The 17534-nt window shown below is 43.8% G+C and overlaps 1 protein-coding gene across 1 annotated transcript; it reads left to right on the top strand.

Annotated features, from left to right (window-relative positions):
* Nucleotides 1-8832: 8832 nt before the first annotated feature.
* On the top strand, nucleotides 8833-15370 carry LOC126993062 (myb-related transcription factor, partner of profilin-like). The gene is made up of 4 exons (XM_050851890.1): nucleotides 8833-9183; nucleotides 10703-10837; nucleotides 11605-11972; nucleotides 14675-15370. The coding sequence occupies exons 1-3, from the start codon at nucleotides 8904-8906 to the stop codon at nucleotides 11952-11954; spliced, it is 765 nt and encodes a 254-aa protein (XP_050707847.1). The 5' UTR covers nucleotides 8833-8903; the 3' UTR covers nucleotides 11955-11972; nucleotides 14675-15370.
* Nucleotides 15371-17534: the final 2164 nt, after the last annotated feature.

Here is a 17534-nt window from a genome sequence, read left to right as displayed (position 1 = left end):
CCTTACCTACCTGCTCCCCTCTCCCTCCTTTCCCTATCCTTTAATAATCCTTACCTAACTGTTCCCTTCCCCTCCCCTCCTTTTCCTACCCCATTCTTTATACATTCCCCCTCTCCTACTCCCTCCCTTCTCATGCCTACCTGATCCCCTCTTCCTCCACCCCCGCCACTTGGAGGACACAGGCTGCACTGGGCACACCTGGGCACGTCAATCACCACCTGACAGCGTCGGGGCCGGGGGCTAAAAATGGAGCACAGCCTAGGTATCCGCTGGGACATTTTATTTCCTGCAATTTTTTTTCCGTGGTTAGAATTATTATTGACAGCGAAGGTTTTGTTTTCTGCGTGTCAAATTTGTCTGTTATAGTCTGTCTGTCTGTCTGTCTGTATGTGTGTCTGTTCGTATGTATGTGTGGGTGTGTATGTATGTCTGTATATATGTGTGTCTCTGTCTGTAGGTATGTATGTGTTTATTTGCATTCTCTCTCTCTCTCTCTCTCTCTCTCTCTCTCTCTCTCTCTCTCTCTCTCTCTCTCTCTCTCTCTCTCTCTCTCTCTCTCTCTCTCTCTCTCTCCTAGTCTAGCGTATATAGTACAAAAGCTTTTTTTAACTTTATCGTTTCAAGGGAGGAGTTAATTCATTTGCTTCATCCTCTTTCCCTCTGTCGTTAATCAGCTTCCGGGAATATTGCGTCTTTTTTCCATTTCTTTGCATCTCTTAGCACCATTTCCTCTGTGTAATTCTTGCCTGAGATTACACTATCTTGTTATATATTTCACGTATTTAGTTCTTTCATTGGGTATTCATTGTGCATGTTTCTTACTTTTTTATTACCTGGACGCTCACGTTTTTTTTACATGTTACACCGTTTATTCATGCCTTTTTATTTTTCACCTTTTAATCACACTCTTTACATTTTCATCTTTTGTTCGGACTTTTCTTTCACCCCTTTTATTCATACTTTTTACATTTTGCTCTTCTGTTCATACTCTTTTTACCTTTTACTTTTTTTTATATATTTCTACATCTTAGCTGCCCGGCCTCGGTTGCCTGAGGAGTACAATACAGACTTCGTGCTCTAATTACTTTCCTCACGCCCAAGGTCAACATACATTTTTTTCTAACTTTCGTACCATTTTTATTTTTGTCCGTAACGTTCGCTCAGTTCCGTTTTTTTCTTCCTCCATGCAGCGCCGAGTGCCGGTGTTTGCCTCGTGTGTGACTCGTGCTGCTGTGTTTGGTTTGTCTTAACTTGTTCCGTTTATAAGTCTGCGGATGTGTTTTTTTTTTTTTTTACTTTACCTGAATCTGTTGTGGCCGGGACGAGTTTCTGTGCGTTCTCGTGTTTTTTTTCTCTTACATGTGTGTGTGTGTGTGTGTGTTATTTTTTTTTCACCTCTTGGTCTGCTGCGGGTCTCTCTCGAGACAGCCAGCCGTTCCCCTACGGAAGAACACAGAGCTCGCAGTACCGATCTTTGGGTAGGACTGAGACCACTCACACACACACAACGAGGTCACAACTCCTTGCCTGACGTCGCGTACCTACTCACTGCTAGGTGAACAGGGGCTACACGTGAAAGAAGATAAACCCAACTGATCTTCACCCGGCCGGGGAATCGAACCCCGGTCCTTCTGGTTGTGAGGCAGACGCTCTATCCACTGAGCTACCGGTGTGTGTGTGTGTGTGTGTGTGTGTGTGTGTGTGTGTGTGTGTGTGTGTGTGTGTTCATATATCGGTATCATGTGTTTTCTTTTTGCATATTTGCTGTATATTCGTTGGCGTGTGCTGATAAGCAGAACTGTTTATTTTTGTTCGATTTGTGTTTATATTGGTCTTTTTTTGTGTGGTGTGTTTTTGTTCCTCTATAATTTTTTTTCTTAACAAGGAACCAAAACCTCCTCAATTATGCAGTGTTTTATCGTGGATACTTTTTCGTCAACTTGAGTCTTATTATTACAAAAGTACAAAATTCAAGTAGGTGTGTGTCGGCGAGATAACATTAAATGTTCAGAAAGCTCTCCACCAAAGATTTTAATTGCATTTTTTTTCATTTACAGGAGAAAGGTGGGTTTTGTGTGCCTTCATGTCGCCTCGTCATGTAAGTGTTGAAGTGTGTGTGTGTGTGTGTGTGTGTGTGTGTGTGTGTGTGTGTGTGTGTGTGCTCGCGCATGACACCACATATCCACCTCCTTTTCCTCTTTCCTCACCTCCTTCACCACCATCACCCAACCGCCACATCCATCTCTCTTTCCACTTTTTCCACTACCTACACTTCCTCCTCCACCGCCACCCTGCCACTACCATCACCTCTTCCTCCACCTCTTCCACCACCTCCTTTTCCTCCACTTCCTCAACCACCACCACAGGACCTTTATCTCTTTTCCTCCACTTCCTTTATCACATCCATCTATCCCTCCACCTTCATTTCTTTCTCCACTCCCTCCACCACCATTCTCCCCCCCTCTTCCACCTCCTCATCCGTCACACTCTTGCCACGCAGTCACCCAACGGAGAGACGGGTGACGAAGTGTATCAGATGAGTGAGAAGGTTGATGACGAGTAGGTTTGAAGTGGATGACGAAGAGACGTAGTAGGATGTAAGTGCCTTGTAGGTGGATGAATGTTAGTGCGTGAGATGGCCGAGGTTAGTGGGAAGTCGTGGGTTGGGCTAGATGGGTGAGGAAATGAGCTGATGGGTGTGAAAAGACAGGCATATAGGGTGTTGGGGGTCGGGGGGTAGGTTGGAGCGGGGTGGGGGTCCTGTAATCGTGGGAGCTATTCCTCTTCATTAAGTTCTTCATAATTAAGTGTGGATGCAGTTACTTTAGCCCAGTGCTGAGAGAGAGAGAGAGAGAGAGAGAGAGAGAGAGAGAGAGAGAGAGAGAGAGAGAGAGAGAGAGAGAGAGAGAGAGAGAGAGAGAGAGAGAGAGAGAGAGAGAGAGGTATTATCATTCGACCAGAAAAAAATATATATAAAGCCTCCAAGACACCGTTTTCTTTCATCTGTTTACTCACAAAAAAACAAAAAAAACACGAGATGCGCTTCTGAAGGGGTGACTGAAGTGGTCTCCGGGGCACACTTTACGTCGCCTGCTTCACTGCCACGTAATCCATTTCCATTATGATATTCCCGTTACCGTTAACTTATGTACGCATGTGAGAAAATTAAATTGCCTGTTGTCGTACATTTCGTTGTTGAAGTGTGTAGTTACTTCTGAAGGAGGCGGTGGGAAGCAGAGGGAGAGGAGGAGGAAGGCGTAGGAGGGTGATGAGATGTGTGGTGAGGAACAATAAGAAGTATATAAAGTGGACAGAAGAAAAAGAAAAGGAAGTGAAAAAGGACGTGAATCAGAATGATAATATTCTAAGATTTAGGTAAGAGGAGGAAAAGGAGGAGGATGTGTGAGATAAAAGGTAAGAGAAAGAAAAAGCAAAGAGCTCAACAGGAAAAGTAAAGCGGAAGAAGTAGTAGTAGTAGCAGTAGTAGTAGTAGTAGTAGTAGGAGGAGGAGGAGGACAAAGAAGCAGGAGAAACAGGGAGAGGTGATAGATACCATGAAAAGCGGGATAAGTCGAGGAGGAGGAGGAGGAGGAGGAGGAGGGGAAGGAGGAGGAGGAGGTTGGAGGTGACAAGTGGCTTCATCGGGAAGAGGGGCGTGAAGCAAGGCCGTCTGGAAGGGCCACGCGAGAAGGGGCAGGAAGACGTAGCAATATAGGTCAAGGTGTGGTGGTCAGTCCATGGCGGCGACGACCTTATTGACTAACTGACTGACTACCTAACTATGTTTTTTACGTGCTTACTGACTGACTGATCGACGGACTGATTTACTGACAGATTATTTGACGAAGTGATTGTTTGGCTATGTACTTGACTAGCTATAAGTGCGTTCAGTTGAAGCTTGCACCTGGAGCCTAGCAAGAGGTTTGTAAGCTGCCCTGTGATTGGCTGCCGCTCCTCTCACTTACTTATCATTGACACACTCTTTGATGCGACACACCTCTGTATTATTTACTTTAACTCGTCTCATATGCAAGATCAGTCGTTTTGGTTGGTACCATTATACTCAGCAATGATTGTAGATCTCACAAAAGTTTGTCAATTCTCTGTAAACCAATAATTAAAGAAATTACGGAGTGGTGAATTGAAAGATGGAGTCATAAATGTTTATACCCTATTTTATTCTTCGCTGATTATTTCATGGAACTGCTAAACTACAGTTCATGAAAATGGTAACATCTGATGGGGAGAGTTATCCTGAACACGATGGTGTTGTCATATTTTAGATAAAGTGGAAACGAAAGAAGTTCGGCAGCTTTTTATAACAAGATGTAGCTGTGTCTCGGCAGCGGGGCGCTCGGCGCAACGGCCGCGGCGTCGGGGTGACTGGTGAGGCAGCGGCAGGGAGACTGGTTCAGCACATAAATCTTGTCATTAAGTGGTGTATATCTCCTTTATTTTCCATTTTAACACAACTCTGATAGTGTCATCGTCTTCAGAAAACATTTTTCTATCACATGACACGGTTTATATTAACATAAGCTTTCTAATTCCATGACATAACTAACACAGAATGAAGAGTGGTATAAACATTTACAACCCAGTATTTCACTTTTACTCGCATTATCTCGTATGTTTTTAGTCAAATGCAGATGCCTTTCATAATGAACCTGATCCACTAGCATTCTATTGTTCAGTGGTGAAAGTAACAAATAAGTACTATGCGAAATAAGTTAACTACTGAGTATACAAGTCAAACTTTTAGTGTGGCAAGTCCAGCGTTCTTGGCTAGGCGAGAGGCAGCCTGCCTCATGCCGCTATCCAATCAGCGACCAGCTTCACATGCCATCATCAGTGATCGGCTTATCAGACCAGGTTAGGGGAGTCTCAATAAATTAATATATAAAAATGATAGATAATAATGATGTCTCATAACGGTGGCGATGGACACATAAGTTTATCCAAATCTCTCTCTCTCTCTCTCTCTCTCTCTCTCTCTCTCTCTCTCTCTCTCTCTCTCTCTCTCTCTCTCTCTCTCTCTCTCTCTCTCTCTCTCTCTCTCTCTCTCTCTCTCTCTCTATATATATATATATATATATATATATATATATATATATATATATATATATATAGATATATATATATATATATATATATATATATATATATATAAAGTGAGATAGAGTTGGTGAGGTAGGGTTAAAGAATGGAAGCAGAAGAATGGCAGGGGGGCGGAAGGATGATAGGGAAGGGTGCGGCAGGGGAAGGAAAACAGAGGAATGGAAGGGGGGATGAAGGAATCCAGGGAGGGCGTGGTAGGGGAAAGAAAGAAGGGAGGCAAAGGAATGGCAAGGGGAAGGAAGGCAGAGACGGGGTGGCGAGGGGAAGGGACACAGAGGAATGGCAAGGGGTAGGAACTTAGGAAGGGGTAAGGTGTAGGCGGCAGGGGAAGGGAAGCAAAGGGATGACAGGGGGCGGAAGTGGGGGGGATGGGGGGTTCCAGGGGAAGGGAAGGGAAGCAGAGGCATGGCAGGGGAATTATAACAAGTCACGCATTGTGTGGACGCCGCTTTAGAGGGTAGGAAACATGTCCTTTCATGGATCTCAATAACATGCGCGAGAAGATAATTATGTGCATCCTTATGTTCACATTACTGTTGCAGATTCGCGGCAATATGATGCGGAAGTTTCCGCGGGAGACGATGGCGGCCGCAGTTTTCTTAATATCATGTGACAATGTCAGGAAACAGGGGGAGTGAGGCGCGTGAGGTCGTCAGAGTTCAACAGCAGGTGCCACCCAGGTCTTAGGTGCCACCAACTCTAGACTCGGGGGGGTGCAATGTCAACTCCAGGCTACCTAAATCCGCCAATGCCAAACCGAGGTGACGTGTTGAATCGGCGCCCTTATGATAGCACGAGAGCCCCGATGGCCTGCCCCCAACGCAGCATCTACCGCTTCCTTGGCGTGGCCGAGGACGCGCCCTTCGCCGAGGTGAAGAAGGCCTACCACAAGGCGGCCCTGCGGCTTCACCCCGACAAAAACCCGGACAATATTAAGGCTGCCACTAAGCAGTTCCAGGCGCTACAGTCTGCCTTCAGGGTGCTGAAGGAGCGGGAGGAGAGGGGCCTGCCGCGGAAGAAGGGGTGTTGCGGGAAGCCTGGGTGCACCAAGTGCTTCAGGAGGAAAGCTCAGCGGGCCGAGGGCGGGCAGGAGGCCCCTCGAAAAGAGAAGAAGTCGTCGAAGAAAGGGGGCTGCGGGAAGCCCGGATGCACCAAGTGTTTCGGGAAGGAAGGGGGTCAGAGCGAGGTCCCGCCGAGAGAGAAAAAGAAGCAAAAGAAGGAGCCCAAGAAGCGCCCCAAGGTGAGCACGGAGACAGAATTTGAGCGGGAAAAGCGGCGAGCCGATCGGAAGTACTGGAGACATCGCCGCCGCAAGGAGAGGGAGGAGGAAGAGGAGCGTCGCTGGCTGGAGGAGGAGGAGGAGAGGATGGAGCAGGAGAGGGAGTACAGACAGATGCTGCACGAGCAGGAGAGGGAGAGGCGGGAACAGGAACGGATCCTTCAGCAGGAGGAGTGGAAGAGGTTTGTTGAACACCGGAACCGCCTGCTGCGAGAGCAAGAGGAGGAGGAGAAAAAGAGGCGGGCGAGGGAGAGAGCGGAGGACAGAAAGGAGGCCAAACGGAGACGTGAAGAGGAGAAGTGGGAGCAGTATCTTGAACTGCGAGCCAGCTGGCTGGGAGAGAGGCCGGGGGAGAACATGGCGGAGGTCAGGGCGCAGTTTCTCGCGGCCCAAGAGACGGTGAGGCGGGATGCCGAGAGGATCAAGCAACGGGAGGAAAGGATGTATAAAGAGACCGGCTGGCGGCTTGAGCAGTTTGTTAGGCCTATTCTACCGAGGGTGAAGCGAGCGAGGGAAGGGGAGGAGCAGTCGGCGCCAGAAGCGAAGAGTGCCAAAACGATGCACTAAGCACCTCACCCGCCCTGCCCGGCAGCGCTATGGCCTTGAAAAAAGAAAAGTAAAACAAGTAAAACAATATAAAATTTTTTTTAAAAAACTGCAGAAAAACAAACAAAAAAGATATGACCAAAAAAAATGTGTGCAAGGTTTTACAACTTGGTTAAGTTTCAGTTCAGTTTAACTTTAATTTAAATAAGGATTTAAGTTTAACGTTGAAAAAGGAGCAAGGATTCCACTCACAACAGTCGTCCGGCGCTTGAAGAAAATCTTGTAAAATGCAGAAAAAAACGTTGCCAACTGCACAAACAATAGGACTGTGTGAGTGTGTGTGTGTGTGTGTGTGTGTGTGTGTGTGTGTTTGGGAGAAGGGGGAAGACCACAACAACGGAAGGGTATCAAAAATAATAGTAATGGGAAGGGATGAAGACCCTGGCTTAGTGGCCCGGATTCCATGTAGCTACACCTTGGCTTCATTGTCTGGGTGGGATGCTGACCTTGGCTTAGCTGCCTGGGTGGGATGCTGACCTTGGCTTAACTGCCTGGGTGGGATGCAGACCTTGGCTTAACTGCCTGAGTGGGATGCTGACCTTGGCTTAACTGCCTGGGTGGGATGCTGACCTTGGCTTAATTGCCTGGGTGGGATGCAGACCTTGGCTTAACTGCCTGAGTGGGATGCTGACCTTGGCTTAACTGCCTGGGTGGGATGCAGACCTTGGCTTAACTGCCTGAGTGGGATGCTGACCTTGGCTTAACTGCCTGGGTGGGATGCTGACCTTGGCCTAACTGCCTGGGTGGGATGCAGACCTTGGCTTAACTGTCTGAGTGGGATGCTGACCTTGGCTTAACTGCCTGGGTGGGATGCTGACCTTGGCTTAACTGCCTGGGTGGGATGCAGACCTTGGCTTAACTGCCTGGGTGGGATGCTGACCTTGGCTTAACTGCCTGGGTGGGATGCTGACCTTGGCTTAGCTGCCTGGGTGGGATGCTGACCCTGGCTTAACTGCCTGGGTGGGATGCTGACCTTGGCTTAGCTGCCTGGGTGGGATGCTGACCTTGGCTTAACTGCCTGGGTGGGATGCTGACCTTGGCTTAACTGCCTGGATGGGATGCTGACCTTGGCTTAGCTACCTGGGTGGGATGCTGACCTTGGCTTAACTCCCTGGGTGGGATGCTGACCTTGGCTTAGCTGCCTGGGTGGGATGCTGACCCTGGCTTAACTGCCTGGGTGGGATGCTGACCCTGGCTTAACTGCCTGGATGGGATGCTGACCCTGGCTTAACTGCCTGGGTGGGATGCTGACCTTGGCTTAACTGCCTGGGTAGGATGCTGACCTTGGCTTAACTGCCTGGGTGGGATGCATAAATTGGCTTAACTGCCTGGGTGGGATGCTGACCTTGGCTTAACTGCCTGGGTGGGATGCTGACCTTGGCTTAACTGCCTGGGCCCGGATTCATCAATCTTACCAACCACGCCTCTGGTATCTCTCGCATTTACCGGAGCGCTACCAGAGCTGCGGCATCTTTCAACCACGGGATTCATCAACGGCATGGTAACGCTCCGGTAACTCGCACCCTAGCAACGATTGGTTGGGCTGGATAGCCAATCACGTGCGACCTTTCATAATGTATTTGGGCTTTCACGTGTCGTTTGCTTACTAATGCACAGACTTCAAAATCAAGACATGTGTATTGTACAGAGGTAAATACTGCCTTAAAACAAATAATTAGCGTTGTAATCCCTCAATAAGATGTGTTTTTTTATGAATGAAAGCACATTACTTGTATATTTATCTTTGAAATAAAAATATAATCGCTTATACAATATTCTGCACGTTTATGTATGTTACCTCCATAGTTTTCCGTCATTTGGTGAGCATTCTGTTGCATATGGATAATAATGATGAAGGTTCGGCGACGCTAACGCCAGAAGCGCGCCTCACTTTCAAAACATGGCGTCAGCTGTGAAAAGAAGGCGGCCCAATTTCTCAAACGAGGAAATTTTAGCCCTCATCACAGGGGTGAGGCAAAGATGGGAAACCATCACAGGGCCTCTGTCCTCTTGCGTCACCGCTGCAGCCAAGCAACGAGCTTGGGAAGCTGTGGTGGAGGAGGTCAACGCCGTGAGTGGAGTTGGGCGCAGCGTGGAGGAGGTGCGCATGAAGTTCTCCGACTTCAAGCGCCACACTAAGAAGAAGTTGGGAGAATTAAGACGTGAGGCGACTAGCACAGGTGAGAATATATCTTCTGTAGTGTTCTAAAAAGCAGTGAACAGTCATGGAGGAACAGTTCTCCAGCCTGTAATAGATTTCACATTTTTGAAATTTGGTTCCTTATTACCTTATTAACTTTTATTATCTGATGTTCCTGATTCATTTGTATATTATGCTATACAACAAAGCTCGTTCTGGTGTTCCTGGCAACATTGGGAGGCATATTGGAGTGTCTCGGTGTTAACAAACTTATTAACTTTGTTGAAGTTAACTGCAATAATGTTTGTGTTATACATTTCATTGAATTTAATATGTATATAATAATAGTATATTTTCCTCTTTGTAGCTTTTCTGATAACTCAAATTTAATGTGTTTTTTTATATTCTTTATGTCCTTCAATAGAAGTAGCCATCATGGGTGACTTTACCTCTAATTCCTTGGTACCAGAGAGAACACCTGTCAGTAAGAAAATACTCCACTTCATGAACAATTTGTGGACTGCTTCACTTCTTAGGGTCTTCACTGGTGGATCTCTGCCCCGACCATGTTTCATCTTGTAACATACTGGATTTGGATGGGGCTAGAGTAGGAGATGTACCTAGATATATTGGGCAGTTTTCCCAAATTTGGTCACTGTCTGCTAATCTTCCAGTAATATTTCCAGACCAGTCAGTAGGGAAGTTAGCTCTAATTGGCTAAATATGAATGGTATAGTGGTAAATTCAACATAATTAGCTTCTTATGGCATGACAGTGATTGATTATGAAATCTGCAACAGCTGTGTTATGCCACATTATCTAGACTGAAGCTCTCAACAAGTCGTCCTTGCCTTGGAACATTTCAAGTACCTTAAGGACAGGTACTGAAACTACTTTTTGTATTTTCAGTTGGCCCTTGATAGATCCCTCATCAATAAGATGAAGAGTTCCCCAAAATCCTTTAATCATTATATTAGAATAAAAAACTTAGCACTCATTCTGTGGGTCCTCTTAGACTAGCTAAAGGTTATGCAACCGCTGAATGTGAGTAATGGCAGACATTCACTAGAAAGTTTTCTTGTTTATATTACTCATGAATTAAATACCCCTTTCTCCTATCAACTGTCTGACTCTTCTGTCACTAACATAACTATTTCCTTTGAAGTGGTAAGGCAAAGACTATCTTCCCTAGACATTAATTCTATCATGGGTCATGATGGTTTTCATCGCTGTTTTTGCAGTCCCTCATCCCTCTATTAAAAACATCTAACTTATAGGGTTTATATGTTAACAAACACAGATAACTGTTTATATCACTAATTATTGTTTTTCAAATATTAGAATAATGCATAAAGAGGTAATAAGTTAATATTTTAGCAGTGATACGTTAGTGCCGTCACTATGCCAGGGGCCACTTTTGCGGGCACTTTGGTGGAAATAGCTGTCTATTTTGGCAAAGACAGGTATAACAGTGTTGGGGCAGTTATTCGGGTAATGATTCAGAATAAGTTTAAGCATAACTGCATTGCCATGTACTAATTTTTTACAAAATTGTACAGGTGGCGGCTCTGTCCAAACAGACACCCTCACCGATGCTGAGGAGGCCATGGCGCAGGTGCTGGACCCTGCAGTTGTAGCGGGTGTGGGATCTGGTTTAGAATCAGATCCTCGTCCAACACCTTCTGTGTCTGCAGGTAAATTATGTTATGAAATGTACTTCATGGTAATCTTTGTATTTGGTAACCTACGTGACATTAGTCTTTATGACAAGTGCCACTAACTTGATATATTTCACCATAAAAAAAATCAATAATGTAGTGAAAAATCTTGAAATGTTTGTCATTAAGTGCTGGGAATTGAACTCAGGCCTTCATAATAGTAGTCAGCAGGGCAGCAACCCAACTGAGCCAGTGATGAGCTAAAAAGTCACTATGCCAGGGGCCACTTCTGCGGCACTTGCCGTAACACCCCAGCCCCACACTGTGGACTCATTAAGGAAAAGTGACCCCACTCATCAGTTGCTCTAAAGGCATGGGTTCAATTTCCCATAACTTTTGTTGTTTATCTTGATTTTTTTACACATTCATTTGTTTTATTTGGTATATGTTATGTTATTTTATTGCTTTGCCCACTAACTCTTGATTTCCAGAGAAACTTAATTATGAAATAAACTTCCACCTTCAGTGGTTCAGTGCAACACAACTGATTTAAAAATCAACTTGACCTTTTCACCTTCATGTTTGCTAAGGCAGAAATTGCAAAGCTTTTACATAGTTTCAATTGGGTTTAAGGAGAGACCACCATTCTGCATAGTCTGTGTGGTCTGAACATATATATCTTAAGTTGAGCAGACATATTTGTTTAGGTTTTCCTAAAATTCCTCGCTACTCATAATCAAAGCACAAAATAAGATATCATACCATGTTGAATTACTCTTATCATAATGATTTTTTACGTACAGCTGCTGCAGACACAGAAGTGTGTAGAATCTTCCTTTCGGAGGATTCTATGACACCCGCACTTCTGCAAGGCCCATCACAGCCCCCTCCTCACCATCCCCGCCCTACTCCTACTCACCAGCTAGCCCCTGAATTGGCACCTGTCCACCGTGCCCCAGAAACTCAATCTCCCCCTGATGTAGGAGCGGCACCTCACGCTTCCACCAGAAGACACAAGAGGGTTGATCCACCAGTTGGGCCAAAAATGGTGGAAATTCAAGAAGATATCCTTCTTGAAGTGAGGAGGCTGAGTGGTACTATGGACAAGGTAGCTGCAGCCTTGGAAAAAATTGCAGTTACCTTGTCAAAATAAGGTGACAGGTCCAATTAGGTAGGTTTTTATTAAATGGGTTTCTTTAGTTAGAAACAAAACATAATTAACCTTTTTTTTATTTTGCCTTTGTAGCATAACATGAATTATACCATACCGTAATCCATTCTGTTAAGGCGGATCCCTAGATCTTACCTTAGTATATTAAGACACTGCTGACTGGCTGTTGGCAGGGAGGGTATCTGACAATTTTGACTCCAAAACACTATTCTATAATCAAGAAATATTAGTATTCCTTTACTTAGCTCATCTGATATAGATAAGTTTATTTTGTTGATAACATTGGAATAAGCAGTGATTCCACAACTATTAACACAATTTTCCATCCTCAATTGTTAATAATTACGGTGAGTAGAAGTCAGAGAACAACATTTAATGATAATATATACTTTATTTTTTTATCAATATTTCCAGCCATTGTGGATTCACAGCTGAAGTGAATGGACTATAGGTATAAAAACAATCTAAATCAATCAGTCAAAGTGTCTGCCCTTCCATTTCTCAAGTATTAATATTCCTTTTGAATAAAAAAGTCTTTCCTTTTGTTAATGCAGCAATTATTTTGCACACATACGTATGCAAAAAGACACCAATACAGTAAAAGTCCAATCATCCGAAAATCGCAGTGGTATGAATTTGTAGTTTGTATAATTTAACGTGACTTAGAAGAAATGTTAAAATGAAAAACATTACAAAAAAATACATAGAAACGCCAAAGGTGCCAAGCCGTGGGTACAAGAGACAGAAGACTCAGGCGAGGTGTAAATTAAGTCTAGGTGTTGCCCTAATGTACAGGTATCATCTATAATCTATCTATCTATCTATCTATCTATCTATCTATATATATATCTGTGTGTGTGTGTGTGTGTGTGTGTGTGTGTGCAGAATGTATGGTGCAATTGCTGTTCTATATAGTGTCAGAATGTTTAGTTGAGGTCAGGTTGTTTAGGGTGGAGACAGCATGAGGAACATTGCTGACAGCAACGCCACCACCTTCAGAGCAAAACAAGCCAGGAGGTTGTTCAGGGTGGAGACAGCATGAGAAATGTTGCTGATGACGACACCACCGCCCTGAGAGCCGCCAGCGAGAGAGAAGAACAAACCGGGTGTCTTGAGATGGCAGGGCTTCTGTTTTAAGTGCTTGGGCTTTGTGGCGACTCACACTTTTCACTGAGATGTATATACATGCAAGTTTGTATAATATATTTTTAACTGTCTTTTAGGTACATGTAGGTTAGAATTATAATATACAAACTTACATGTATATACAGTTTCAGTGACATGAGGAGTCACCACAAATCCTGAGCACCCAAAACAGAAACCCTGCCACCTCAGTCTCCCGGTTTGTTCTTCTCTCTCACTGGTGGCTGTCAGGGCGGTGGTGTTGTCATCAGCAACATACATCACGCTGTCACTGGTGGCTGTCAGGGCGGTGGTGTTGTCATCAGCAACATACATCACGCTGTCACTGGTGGCTGTCAGGGCGGTGGTGTTGTCATCAGCAACATACATCACGCTGTCTCCACCCTAAACAACCTGACCTTGTCCAAGCATTGTGACACTAAACAGAGCAGCAGTTGCACCATATATTACATACACCTCAGTATACATGATACCTGCATATTAGTACCTTACATACCATCACCAAACAAGTTATGCAAAGACAAAGTATGCATGTATGATATTGCATAACATTTGTGTCAGTAGAAGAATTCAATTAAATGAGCCTTTAGTAAAAGAGATTGAAAACATGGAAAATGATGCCTACAGGGGAAATGAAGACACAGGAACCAACCAACAACACTGTCTATGAAAAGAGATATCAATCAAACCCCTTCGTCGAGCCTGCCCTGTGTCTTCATTTCCTCTGTAGGCATCATTTTCCATGTTTTCAATCTCTAGTAAAGGTTCAATTAATTGAATTCTTCTACTGACACAAATATTATGCAATAGCATACATGCACATTCCAACCAACAACACTGTCTATGAAAAGACATTGTCAATCAGACCCCTTCGTCGAGCCTGTCCTGTGACTTCATTTCCTCTGTAGGCATCATTTTCCATGTTTTCAATCTCTTGTACTAAAGGCTCATTTAATTGAATTCTTCTACTGACACAAATATTATGCAATAGCATACATGCAATTGCAATTTTGGCACACTTGACTGGGTCATACTGAAGGCTGCCACCTGACCCATGCAAGCAACGGAACCGAGATTTTAATACCCCAAAAGTCTGTTCCACCACAACACGTGTCCTAGAGTGGCTGCGGTTATAGGCACGATGAGCATCAGTTGTTGGTTGGCTCACTGGTGTCATTAGGAAGGGCTCTAGAGGATAACCAGAATCACCTGCAAGGATCAGAATATAAACTAATTTTCATCTAACATCATCTTTGCAGTGGTTGTTTTTGTTAAGGGAAAGTTAACCAGCTCCTTAATGCTTTCATCCCTTAAGCTGGTGAATTCTGGAACAGCCTTTTTCTGTTTGTATATCTTCCTGTCTACTACTTAAGCTCTTTCAAGAGGGTAGTATTAAGACACTATTATCTACAATGGGACCACACGCTGTAGCTGCGTGTGGCCTCAAAGTTCATTTACAGCACATTGAGCCTGCGGTGAAAAAGATCCCATTACTTCCAAGGCACTGTGCTAGGGTGACATCCAGTCTACATCAGTTTACCTTCCCCAATCTTCCTCAGGTACCCATTTATCGTCCAGCCCAAAAGCGAGGATGAACAGCCACTGCACCTTAAAGGATCCCTCCACAGATGCCTCCTCAGCCCCTCCCTTAGGACCATCCAGCAGACCTCCACACCCAGCACCACCAACATGGCCAACCACTCCGTCCAGCACCACTGTCTTTTAACATCTAAGTTTTACTTCCTACTGGAAGTATGCCAACATGCAGCCTGTGCCTAAGACGGGTGACCATTCCAATCCTTCAGACTACAAAAGACCTTCCCAACAGAAACTACACGATTCCAGGATGGAGGCTGCAGAATGCTCAACTTCATACCTTACTATCACTTCCAATTAAGCCAAGCCCTTCAACGCCTCTAAAACTCAATTTTTTAACCTGTCAACTTGACACAATCTTCCAAACACTTATCCCCCATTTTTCAATAACACTCAGCTGTCACCTACAATAAACATCCTCGGTCTATCCTTAACTCAAAATCTCAACTGGAAACTTCACATCTCCTCTCTTACTTAATCAGCTTCCTTGAGGTTGGGCTTTCTGTATCATCTCTGCCAGTTCTTTTATCCTCCCAAATGATATCTATATACAGGGGCCTTGTCTGCCCTATTATGCAGTATACATTTCATAATGTTCCTTACTCTTTGTCTCTTTCCATTCCTTAACTACATTTCCATTGCTCTAAAAAATATGAGTGGCCATTTTAAAAATAGAACATATACTACCCTGTCTTTTATTCTTATGACACCCAGTCCATTCCTTGTTGTTTGTTCTTTATTTTTCCCTAATGAAACAGGTTGTCCTATTTACCGCATAAAAATTATATTTGCTAGTAAATACACTTCAGAGGCACTTATGTATATAAATGAATTTTGTAAGCATTACAAAAAACAAAGTTTAAAAGGGCTTAACATTGGGGAAAGTTATTAGATTCTGGACAAGCATGAGTGTGGAAGTTGGAAAGCAGTTGGTAAATAGCAAAATTGTTCTAAAAGGGTCAGAATACATGCTGTGACTGTGAATTGACAGCATTTCCATAACCTTTTTGTAAATACTCATCCATATTAATCCCTCGAAAGGATAACCAGGATAATGCATCTGACAAGTCAAGAAGATAACAAAGCCAAACATTAACATACAGGTTAAGTTGGGAGCATATGCTATTAGCTTTGAATGGTCATACAAACCACAGCACCATGGAGGCACATTAACTTATGCTGTTTTTCTTACAGCTGCTAAATTTTACAAAATACAGCAAAGGTTACCAAGAAGTAGTGAGTCTCCGTACTGGCCCTCCACAAACTGCTGGCGCAGAACACTTTGACGCCATATGTAGGAGTCATGAACACTCCCGGGAAAGCTTGCACAGAAGCTGATGATCCTCATCTTTGAGTCTGCCACAACTTGTACATTAAGGCTGTACTTCCTCTTTCTGTTCAGATAAACAACTGCATTTGCAGGTGCTTTGATGGGTATACGAGTGCAGTCTATTGCCCCTATGACAGAAGGGAATCCACTGAGGCCATAAAAATCTTGCTTGATAAGCATGAGCTCCTGCAGATTTTGGGGCATACTTAATAATCGTTATGCTTTGTTCAACAAAGCCTCAGTAACATCATTCAATATTCTTGATATTGATGACTGACTGATACCAGCTACATCACCCACCACATTCTGAAATGTCCCACTGGCATAAAAACGCAGGGCAACCAAGATGTGTGTGTGGATTGGAATTGCTCTTGTCCTACTTGTGGGCCTGTGGATATGTGGTCCAATCTCCTCACACAGCTGAAGGATTTCATGGCGGGGCAGCCGATAATAGTGTAGGAGGAGATCATCGCTGACCTCTAAAGGATTGAGACGGTCTCTGAAAACTCTTTCCCGTCGTAGCCTGTCATGTTCCAGTGCCCAGAGCAGCGCCATTTCACCTTTAAAAAAAAGAATTTATATAGGGTAGTAATCTCATATGCAAGAATTGGATTCTTGTTGTTCCAGTTACTTAATAAAGTCCAGTGCTCAGCGAATATAATTATATCGAACCTAAGTAAATAACTATTTATTATCAAACGTTCCATCCAGATCTAAAACAGTGTCTCCATTTTTCTGGATGAAATGTCACGGTAGCTTGTCGAACAACAGGTCTCTTGCTCCCTATTTCCTACTGACATTCTGGTAAAATGTTTTACAAAATTGTTTCCAACTTGGCAAAATCAACATAGTCCATAGGTGATAAACACCACAGTGCATTATATTTTGCTTGGGTTAGGAGTCCTGAAAACCCAAACTAACCTAATATTATCCGATAAAACTAACAGCTGAAAATATAATTATCACCAGCATTACTTTACCCCTTGGCCCCTGCATTCCAAATTCTCCCTCCATTATTACTTTGTTAAATATCATTTTACCAGCATATCAATAACATTTGTTAGAGGGACACAGAACACTCCCCCCCCTAAAAAAAATTTCAATAAATAATACATCACTCATGTGCTTTGACCATTATTTTATTAATCTATTGGAAATATTGGATGTGTAAATGAAGTGAATGATTTCCACACATTTGTTAATATTTGTTTACACGCAAGGAAGAACTCAGTATGTAGAGCTATGTCGACTAACATCTGAACAACCAAAGTCCAAGGGTGGCCGAGAATAATGTGAGGCTTGAGGGGCTGATTATAATTATAGCTGGAAAAACTGCCTTCATGATCATGGTATCTCCTCTGACACTAATTATGTCCAGCTAGACATCTAAATATTTCAAAACACAATTACAATAATCAATGAATATGACTATGAGACATACTGCTAAACAACAACAGGTAATAAGAATAGTCCCATGATTTGACTGATTACTC

This window comes from Eriocheir sinensis, unplaced genomic scaffold (assembly GCF_024679095.1).
Source record: "Eriocheir sinensis breed Jianghai 21 unplaced genomic scaffold, ASM2467909v1 Scaffold550, whole genome shotgun sequence".
Taxonomy (NCBI): domain Eukaryota; kingdom Metazoa; phylum Arthropoda; class Malacostraca; order Decapoda; family Varunidae; genus Eriocheir; species Eriocheir sinensis.
Note: the sequence above shows the minus strand (reverse complement) of the source record. Positions and strands in the feature narration are given on the sequence as shown.